The sequence below is a fragment of the Buceros rhinoceros genome, unplaced genomic scaffold, assembly GCF_000710305.1.
Source record: "Buceros rhinoceros silvestris isolate BGI_N320 unplaced genomic scaffold, ASM71030v1 scaffold10474, whole genome shotgun sequence".
Classification (NCBI taxonomy): domain Eukaryota; kingdom Metazoa; phylum Chordata; class Aves; order Bucerotiformes; family Bucerotidae; genus Buceros; species Buceros rhinoceros.
This window is the reverse complement of record NW_010408793.1, coordinates 20,234-31,281: the sequence shown is the minus strand read 5'-3', so window position 1 is coordinate 31,281 and position 11,048 is coordinate 20,234. Positions and strand designations below refer to the sequence as shown.

Here is an 11,048-nt window from a genome sequence, read left to right as displayed (position 1 = left end):
GAGTGCAATCATAACTCTGTACCTGCTTTTTCCCACGCTGGCAGTAAATGAACACCTGCAAGCATGGAACCTTCTCCATGCACTGGCAAAGGTGAAAGGGGCTTTTCTTGTGTATAAATGAACACATGGGACGTTCTTTCTTTCAGCCTTAAAATGAAAAGGATGTTTTATAGTCATTATCTGAAGGAGTAAAAACATCAGATGGTGAGTAGTTTGCCAAAGCAACCTGAAGAAAGTTAGTCAAATAATTTAATATAAAACAAACAAATAAACCATAAATAGAATCAGTTCCTCTCTGAGATGAGGTACAACAGGAAGTCCCAAATATATGTGCTTCCTAAAGATGCAAAATCTGATATGTTACCCAAAGTATAAAATCTTGGGTTTTGATAATTGTCTCTGAAATTAAGGGATTGTTTGTGTGCCTACAGGTGGATGTCCAAGTTATGGAATGCTGTGATAGCTCCCAGAGTTCAAGCTGCAATACTCTCCAGGGCTTCTGTGAAAAGACCATCTGTACCAGCACAAGCAGTAGCCAAAAAAAATCCTAGCCAAGGTCAACAGGCTGTTGTTAAAGCTGCTCTCAGTATCTTGCTAAATAAAGCCGTTTTACATGGCTGTCCTCTACCCAGAACAGGTAATGGTGAACAGTCTGAAAGACAAGTAGTTGTACATTGCCAAAGTGGGGCTTTTAACTGCTCGATTCCTCTTTTGAAACTTCCACAAAGCATAACTGTAGTTATGATGGGAAGTGTGTGGTTGAAAGCATTTACAGTCACTCAATTAAGGAGTTGTATAAGGTAGTCAAAGAAAAAATATTTGCAACAGTAAATTCTTCTTAACGTTGTTTTACTTTTGTTTCAGAGCTAGATAATTATATAGCAGATTTTAAGGGAGGAAATTTTCCTTTATCCGTGGTTTCAAGCTACAAGAATTGTAGTAAGAAAAGAAGTGAGAATGCTTCTTGGAGAAAAGTGAGCACAAGTCCCCGCAAAAAGTCAGGCCATTTATCCTCTCAGGCGTGGAATAAGCAGGAGACAAATACAGAAGGTAAAGCTTTCTCTTTCCAACTCTGAAAGAAGGTGTGAGGGTCTATGGTGCCTAGATATGAATCTAACTTTTCCTCTACATCATGAATTAAACATTCTCAATTAAATGACACTCATGTTTAGGTTGACCAGTAGAAAATGGTTTATTTTTTTTTCCCCAGAATTATTTCTTTGTGACTATGAGGTATCCCATTTAATTTGTTTGTTTGTTTGTTCATTCTAATGCTATTCCTGTTGTCTGATAATAAGGTAAGGCTTTGGCTCAGGTGGTAGAAGGTCGAGCAGTGATTTCATCTCACATTGCATGGAATGGTGCTCTGTCATTCTCTTTCTCAACACCATGTAAGAGAAGGTTTCGTTACTTGATTGGTACTCCTTAGTTCTGCACCTAATTTACAATACCTACTTTTCTGGGTATTTTACACATACTTTATAGCTTCACTACAATAATTTCTGTTGTCTGAATCCAAATAAAAATAAATGAATACATGAATCCTCAGATAATGCATCCCTTATTCTATCTGATTAGATAAATTGAGTAGAATAGAAGCCTGGTAGTGGAAGGAAGAGTTCTTCAGTTTTAAATTGAAGATTTGTGTTTGATTTTCACTTTAATTGCAAAAAAAACCCCAACTAAGCAATTCTGTGTAGTAACAGATACTGTAAAATTTTCAAGAAGTTTCCACATCATTTTCAGCATGCTGCTTGATCAAGAAGGCTTTATATGACTAGGTCTATGCGTGTGTACAAATATGAAAGTTACATTACTAGCTGACGCTTTTGAGATGTCTTTTCACCTCGTAAGCCATCTAACAAGCAGTTTCCTACACAGAGTAACATCTGGATATGTGCAGAAGCTACATATTCTTCTAAAAGTACATGTCTCTCTAGAAGGAAAACTTAGGAATACCATAAATGAATACAGTATTGAACAGGAAAACATCTAGAGGCCAAAATCAAATTACTTATTTTGCTTTCAGAAAATTAAGGTAACTCCTTCAGAGAGAAGAGTTAGGAAGGGATTTAGAGAGAAAGAGGCTTACACACACACTTTAGAAACAGTAAGATTTTAGCAATTACCTCATATAAAAAAGAGTGAAATTCTTGATGTACTTTGTAATGTTAAATTGAGCATCAATTTCTTCGGCTGTTGTTCAGAAAGAAGTTTGTTTTTCCCAAACTGCAACTCTAATGTCCTGATTTTGCTTGCTAGTTCTCTGAACTGTGAACTTTTCTAATCCTGCTAAGAGGATTTAAGAAATCAGATTAACATTACCTGAATTAGGATGGCTGATACTCATATCTTGTACATCCCGAGAATGTTCCTGGGCTCCAGTTAATATCTGTGAATATAAGTAAAAAATGGAATGATTAATTTAATTTTAGTAGCCTTCCATTTCTGATTGTCAGAATCAAACTTTGTTTTTGATTCCAACTAAGAATACGTTGTTTGTTTTTATTTAAACGAAGCAAACTGAAATCTTTTCTTGTTGACAAGTGACTTCTCTTTGAGAGAACCAGTAAGGGTAGTTCAAATGCTCCATACAGAAACCCCATGTTCTGTCTTCCACAAGACCTTGAGCAACTCATGCCCCTCTTGCCATTTTCACAGTTCCTAATGCTTCTCTGAACAGTTTCAAGGGATGTGTTCTGATCTTTGACTGACTATCGATATAACTTGCCAGTAAATAGGAACACGTTTTCCCTGTTTATCACAGATTTTAGAATGAAGAAGTCAGCACTCATGACAACACACTAATAAGTTAACATATCTTTCATGCAGGTATAAAATCTAAGACTGTGTTACAACCAAACTGTAAGAAAAAAGCTTCTCTCACCACAAAGTAAGTTTTATTTCTGGTATTCGTAGTGCTTAGCAAACAATAAAGATGATAAAATTGAGTTGTAAACCAGCTCATTATAATGACTAGATGAAGAGTTTGTATTTGGTAATGTTTTGATTCTAGATCTGAAGAAGGAATCCTTTTTAATTTTCATTTCAGAGAGCAAATAAAATTTATGTACTTTGTTATAATTTTAGACTCCATTTCTGTAATTCAAAACTTGCAGCACCACATTCTTTTATGTAACAGAATAGTCTATGACTTCAGTATATTATGTAACACTCTGCCACCAAAAGCCAACTGTTTGCTATTCTCCCCTGGCATTACATTTTAAAAACTCCTCTGGCTCTTTGCTCACAGAACGGCAATTCAAAATGGTATAGTACATGTACTTGAGTCTAAATGATACAGTTTCTCTAAGAAAGTGTATGAATTAGAGGGAACTGCATTTGCAACCTTACTCCAATCTGAAACCTTGGATATATCATATTTACAGGCACCGAGAGCATAGAATATTTATGCTTCAAGTATGCCAGGAGTTTTTTAAGTGTTTGGAATGAAGTCCAAAAAGGAGAGTGGAATAAAATTGATTGCTCCATCTTAAAAAGAGGAAAAACTTTGAAAATGGTAGGCAGAAGAATCTTTTGTTAGAATTTCAGAATGGAGAGAATAATTTTAATAGATCTATTATGATATGACAACTATTGCTGCCACTTAATTAGATGTTATTTTCATTCTGTTTCTGATAGTAAAGGTCATTTGGAAAGAAATCACTATTTTTCAGGTGTGTATAGTATTCATTTTAAAATTCTATATTATTGCTTGTTCTCTTTTTTCTTTTGACAGATCTTCAGAGAAAGATCAACTGAGAACGTTAAATTTGGAGCAAAGACTGTCCCTTGGTTCTGATGATGAAATAGATCTTGTGCAGGAGCTTCAAAGTATGTGTTCCAGCAAATCTGAGCCTGATATAAGCAAGGTAAACACAAGGTTTTAAAATAATTTACATCATTACCATATGCAGTTGTTTGCTATATGCTTAAAATAAATTTTTAATTTACAAGCACAGCTTGAACTGAAGAAAATTATTAAATAGTTTGGGAATAAGCCAAAGTCAACTATTAAATTATACATTTGAGGGTAAGTGTTCTGGTTTAATACACATTATTTTAAATTACACCTTCACTATTTTTTCTTCTAGAGATTTTTGCAGTAGAGGCTGAAATTTGTAAGTTCATAAATGCTAGCGACAAGAGCCTTCTCTGCATTGTTGTTCCTCATGTTCTCTTCATGCTCTCATTGCTTCCACTGGGAAATCGTTTTGCAGTCTTCAAGACATAGAAAGTTTTTCCTACTATGCACTGCACATTTGGATTGTTTAATGCCATCCCATTAAACGCCACAGAACTGGCTCAGAGCCACTCTGCAGTGTAGGCAAAATGCAGTTTTGTTACCCCAAACAAGAAAGAATGGACTGACCTAATTCTTTAACAGTGGCAGAAGAGGGTGATGGATGCTTGCAAGGCTCATAGGTTTAGGGCTAAATACTGTGCTAGATGGTTATGGGAGACCTGTTGGAGCAGAGCGTGCAGCATGGGTCTCTCCTTTGTGCTTCCTCACCAAAAGCACCCGGCTCTCTCTGTAGCCATAGCTATTTATTCTTTCCTTCGTTCCTCCTAGCACAGCTGAAGTAGATGTCTGTGACAGCAGGCTGTGTTCACACCAGAGCAGCTGTTCCTTATCTTTTGAAACACAGCTGGAGTCAGGCTATTGTCCAGTTAGGCTGTGCATTACGTCCTCTAGGATCTCCCTGAACAGCAGTTCCATTAGTTTTCCTTTATTAAGTATTCTGTTTAATCAAATTAAATATTCTTTGAAGTCAACCAAGTTTTTAATAAAAAAAGAAATACTGCGTTTGGGAAGATTTTTCAACCTATTTAATGAAATCCTTTATTATGGTGTTTTGTTTTGAGTTGGGTTTTTTTCAAGTATTTACAGTACTTGCATGAGTCACATGCACTAAGCTGACAAGCTAATCACTAGTCAGTTAGCAGGGATTTACCACATCTATCCTTGAAAGAATGGGATGTGCTTAAAGAAAAGGTAACCAACTTAAAACTGTGTTGAATAGCATGTAAAATGTAATTGCTCATCGTTGACAATTCAAGGAAATATGGGTTAGATAAGGAAGGAGATAGATGTCACTGTCTTTTGTTCAGTTTCCTCACCATGGGTGGAACCATCCATGGCTGGAATTTCTGTCATTAATTCCCTAGCTGCCTACTAGAGCCTCACAGAAGTAAGGGCGCTATTGCAGGTTTTCTTTGTGTGATGTAGTTTCAGGCTGCCATCAAACTAAGTACTTCTACTCTCTAAGTTGCCTTTTCACTCGAATATGTTCCTGCAACCTCTGTTATATTGGGATTGAGTATTTTTGCAGTTGCAGCGTTGAATCAGATCAATGTGCCCCAAGGTCAAATACCTAGTTTTCAGTAAGGACAGCAGGCTGATCAGACTCTTACCTGCTATTGCATGGTCACAAGGTTTGATGGAAAATAGTAGGAAGAAACATGGCAGGAGGAAAAGAAAAGGATCATTCCTTTCTGTGTTGTTCCTGGGGCCCGATAAAATTTAATGGGAAACTGCTCTTAAGCTCCACTGAATAGTATTGCGCAGGAAATGTATGTCTAATGTTCCTCTGCTAATAGTCAATGTGAAATCTCTCTGTCTCCCATCTCCTAAAATTCACTCAAGAGTAAAAGAAAGAGATTTTAATAGTGCTTTGAATATTTATGCATTGCGTAGAAACGACATGAAAATAAAATCAAGACTCCAAAATCTGGCAAATTGAAACATAATCTCTGCTTTGAATAACTAAAAAATCACCATTTTTCTAATCTTTTTTAGATTGCAGATTCTAAGGATGAGCTATTGACGTTCAATAACTCTCAGAACAATCCTGTATTTTCAGCAGGTGGTACTAACCCAAGTAAAGCAACAGCACAAAAGGTAGGTGAAACAAGTTTTGTAGTAGGGTAGGGAGGGTGGCTTGAGTTTCTCCAAAATCTGGATTCCTGATTGGATCCAAAGAATTATTGTTCCAGTGCCCTGCATATTGCAAGAATAAACTGTCATGATTGTTAGGAAACTTGCTAGACATACCATGCCAAGTTTCTTCCATGTGTCTTAATGGAAACTAAAGATTTATTAAACAATGGATGTATTTGCTTCCTTTTTCATGTTTACATAGAGCCATCTCCCTAGGCCAAGTATTGTTGAGACTACTTTAACATTATGAGATATTTGCATCAGATTTTGAGAGAAATAAAAGCCCTGGGTTCATTGTTTCCCCCTAATTAATGTTAATCAGTCAGTTTGCAAAAGTGCAAAAATTTTAAACTCTTGATGGTAATTGCTGGCTCACTGTTCATTTTTCTACCTTTTTTTTCTTTTTTAGTGATTGCCCAAATATATGTGATTTCAAACCACTGATTTCTTAAGTGTTGTTATCTAAGTAGAATTGAGCTGCTCTAGTGTCAAAGCTCTCGGTGGCAGAAATTTTGAGAAGACATGACATTACCAGAGTTTTCAAAGAACAGCTTTTCTTTTTTTTTTAGAGAGGATTCGATTTCTTTTTTCTACCTAGTTATTTGTTGCAATATACAGTTGTCTTGCCATATTACTTACGAGAAAACAAAGTAAACCCTATGTTACAAATTTGATTAATTCCGTGGATAATAAGGCAAAAATTGCTTTCTCCGTAGTTACACTTTTCCCCCTTTTCTTTCTTGCTCCTTCCAGTTATTAACATCAAGAGAGCTTAGCCGGGGCAGAGTCTGTTGTCTGTGTTCCTTCACTAAGCCCTCTGTGTTCCCTCGGTAGGGGTGCTCTAGAGTCCTATCCAGACGCCTTCATCTGACTGCGAAAAATTGTTTTCTAGAGACACTCTGACTATTTTCTGCAGGGACAATGAAGTAACCCTGAAAATAATTTAACTTGTGCAGCTAAGCACTAAACCAGCTAAAGCTGGGTGAGATGGCTGGCCACCCTTACCATCATATTTTTCATATCCAAATATTCAAAATGTTAAATTACAGCAAATGTTCTGACTTAAAATCCAAAGAGACGTCTCGAGTACTGGAAACAATTTTAACATTACAGATCCACATTTAGATGTACTGCTTTTGAATATTTCTCAAAGCACATTAATTTCAGGCATTCCAAATCAGAGCTCCACATACTAGTGAAGCCTGGATAACTGGGTAAGTCAGCTGACCTACCTGTTCCTACTGTAAATTTTTCCTAGTGATTTTTTTCCTTTGAAATTCCCTTCTAACACTGTAAGGTGTAGTTATATTGACTTTGGAGCTGGACAAGCTTAGCTACCTTTTTTTTAGAAGAACAGTCAAAAGAATTAAAAAAAAAAAACAGCAATGATAAACCTTTGCAACTGCAAGAACTGGTGTCTGAAAAAGACTTTGAGATTAGAAAATCATTCTTTTCTGAAACTACATAGAATTCTGTAGGTAACAAAAGCGATACTGCGTGAGCGGAGGAGATCTTATCACCAGTAGTGAGGCAATTTACTTAAAACGCAACAAATCTTGATTTCATACATACCATGCTTTCCAGGATGTGAAGGATAAAGAGAAAACTGATAAGAGATACAAAATCTTTGATCCAGGATACAAATTTCATTTTTTCATTTCTTTTCATTTTCATTTCTTTTTAAAATTATTAAAAAGATTAATAAGGAATAGATAGTGATGTTTTCATGCCACCAACCTTTATGTGAAGAGCAGTAGCTGATGGTGAAAATGAAACTTTTTAATATTCCTGCTAGGAGGGTGATCTGGATTCAGGTCCTAATTTTCCTGTCAGCAGAAAGGTAGGCATCTTTCATGAAAGATAGAGAGTGACCATCATAAAATGGCTTAACTAACCTCTTTCTCCTTGACTATAAAGGAACAAAAAGTGACAACATTACCTGACTTTGGCATTTCAGGTATCTAAATTTGGGTGGGTGAATATGGTCCAGTTTTTAAGAATGTAGCTTCTTAGCATAAATTATTCGAGATGCTAGAATCTGATTTGTAAGTAAATAATCTATAAGATTATGGATTAAAATTTAACTTAAATTTTAAACATTTCAAATTCCATTCTTGAAGTATTTTTTGTCATTATTATTTTGTTATTGTTTATGGCCTTGACAGTACAAAAAAAGTTAATATCTTTATTCAAGCTTTAAAGCTGATATTTTTTTGTCTCCTCATAACTACCTATATTTTATTTTTTTTCCCTTTTAGCTGTGACAGCAGCTGTCATTCTTCCACAGTAATGAAAGAAAGAACATGTAATTTTTTATTTGGGTACTCCTGAAACTGAGACATCTGAGAATCAAATTTAAGTTTTTTTCAAAAGCAAAGAAGAGCCATAGTTTGTTCACCAAGTAGTAAGAAGCTGTCATATTTAACTGCAAAAGATTGTGAATAACGGGGGTTCCATGGGGCTGGTAGGGTTGGTTGGTTGTTTTTCAGTTCAAATGGCAGTAATTATTTATATAGAAAATGCTCTTTTTCATTCCTAGGATGGAATGCGTCCTCTCAGCAGCACTCGAACTGTGGAAAGCAGCAACAGTAAATCAAAGACAGAGCTGGGTGTTTCAAGAGTTAAATCTTTTCTTCCTGTTCCTAGAAGTAAAGCCACCCAGCCTTCTCAGAACACTAAAAGAAGCAGCAGCAGTAATACAAGGCAAATAGAGGCAGATAATAACACAAAAAGGGAGATTTGGAATTTGCACAAAAAAGAACACACAGAAAAATCTAATAAGTAAACCTGCCTACCATACAATTTTCTGTGTTCATATAATCTCTATTGCAAAGAACCAAGTACTCAAATATGTAAATATTTTTTAAAAATAAACTGTTTCCCTGTAATATAAAGTTTGTACAGGACCACAGTCATTTCTATGTAAATCAGCTATGAAGTTATATTGATTTAACTCCAGAAATGGGCAGTTTTGCCAGCTTCAGAGATCTTTTCTTCTTCTTTTATTATGGAAATTACTCGTTCCAATGATGATATTCAGGGGTATTACCACAGGATTCTGTTTCTGTATATACTGTACATAAATATATTCTATTAAGTTCAAGTGTTAAACTGCTTTCAGATGAGTTGCACAATATGTACAGCAATGGCTCAGAGCTATTGTACATGCATTTTGAAGACATGTTTTTATCTTCACTTAATGAAAAATTAATGGAATGTGGCAATAACTAAAATGATTGGAAATGCAGATCAATTACTTTCAGCTACAAGCCATATTAAATACTTTGATTTCCCCTTCATCTGCCTGCTGAATCGTGAATTTGCTTCTCCCAAGCTTCTCTTCATCTAAAATGTCATGAGTTTCCATTATAATTTTTATCATCTTTTAAAAAAGGAAAGAGATTGAGAAATTAAAATGCAATAAATGTTATTTTTCTCAGACTCTTATTCTTTGATAGAATTGAAGAAAATGTGATCATTTATTAACTTAGTTTTTCTTGTATACTGTAAAGACTTTTATATACTTCATTAGTGTTTTAAAAGTATCTGAGAAATAATAGTGTTTTACAGAAACAGATTTTACTGAAAAGGAATTTGAGCACAAGCTGAAGGACAGTATTATCAGAGATAATGTAGTAGTGGTAACATGAGTCACTCTGTAATTGCCAATTTCTATTGTGGAATTAAGATGTAATTGCTGTGAAATGATTCTTGAGTTGCAGTTAAAATTAATTCTTTCTTATTTCCCCCCCACTACAGAGGTAGATCATGTTCCTGTGAGGGAGAGTTTCTACCGTAGCTACAGCTCTGTCCTTGTGAAGGTAACGATGTGTGGGTACCTCATCTGGTAGGCAGAGGGAAGTGCCGCGTTTTCTTGAGATCTGACTTGGATGCCTTCAGGCGGGCTACCAGGAGATGGTTTTGAGAGCTAGGAATAGTAACTCAGTCACACTTATAATTTCCAAAGTAGCATTTTTCTCAAATTAAGTCTGGAAGAGGAAGGGATTATCTGTTTCCTAACGCTTCGCCTTTCTATGTAGAACTGTCATCCCAAACTCATGTCAATAAAATTTTTGTACTGCATATTGTCTTTCTGTCTCTTAGTTTGTATGTGTGTGTTACCTCTGTAAATATAAAACATCTGAGGCTTATGTTTATAATCGTTTCCTGCACAATATATTTAGAATGTCGTTCGGTAGTCACTGTGTTATTAAAACTTCAGTTTCTTGTGTGATAGTAACACATAACCAAATACCAGTGGTTTGTCTAGGTTGATTTTTTTTTTTCCCCCACTAATTTTGGTGCTGAAAAATGGGATGCTACTTTTGCAGTTGGTTTTTAGCAGAACAAGTCAGCTGCAAACTGCTGCAGGTCAGAGCAGTGATGGCTCTCAGCAATTAGGATCACTTACGTCAGGATTTGTAACAATAAATCGATTTTTCAATTTTTTTTTTTTTTTAAAGAAGGGTATAAGAAAAGAAGAAAGATCCTGATATTCTTCTAAGCTAAGTTTCTTGTACATTGAAAATACACCTTGGAAATGTCAGACATCATTTAGATCAAGAGTTAGCAGAGTGTTTCTGTGTAGGAAGATCTTAGGCACAGTGTCCTAAAGCATGTTTTGAGTTATATTTTAGAACTCTGAATATTGTCTGTGAGAATCAGAAGTCTTCTGTGCTGTACTTTGAGTGAAAATCTGCAGAGGACTGAGTAACTTTGATCATCTGTTCATGGTTTGAAAGTTCGGTCTCTTGATAAATTTAGCATTGCCTTCCAGTGCCTTCATTATCCTTTCTTTGCAGTCTGCTGTCCTAATCTCTCGCCATCTGCATCTTTCACCTGGTTGACTTCCACCTGCTGTCATTTTGTGTGTCTGTCTTTCAGTTCAACACTGTCTGTGATCTTCATACATCTTTAATCTCACAGTATTTTGCAGATCTCCTAATTGAATATTACCTTCTGTAGTAAGTGTTAAGTTCTCTTGTTAGGCCATATCGGTTCCTGCCCTCAAATGGTGAGAACCACATAACCACAGAATAGTTTGGATGTGAACATACTGGCTTCTCTGATGGCTTATCCTTCGGGTTGTGGCAGGTTGTGCGGAAGC

General features: G+C 35.8%; 1 protein-coding gene across 1 annotated transcript in view; it reads left to right on the top strand.

Annotated features, from left to right (window-relative positions):
- Positions 1-9,110, top strand: part of LOC104492424 (cortactin-binding protein 2-like) — a 12,391-nt gene extending 3,281 nt beyond the window's left edge. Inside the window, exons 2-7 of the mRNA XM_010134982.1 lie at positions 432-637; positions 865-1,050; positions 2,833-2,893; positions 3,740-3,872; positions 5,801-5,902; positions 8,481-9,110. Coding sequence (XP_010133284.1) covers positions 432-637; positions 865-1,050; positions 2,833-2,893; positions 3,740-3,872; positions 5,801-5,902; positions 8,481-8,726 — 934 coding nt within the window. The 3' untranslated portion in view covers positions 8,727-9,110. The remainder of the gene's footprint in view (positions 1-431; positions 638-864; positions 1,051-2,832; positions 2,894-3,739; positions 3,873-5,800; positions 5,903-8,480) is intronic.
- The last annotated feature ends 1,938 nt before the right edge of the window (positions 9,111-11,048 follow it).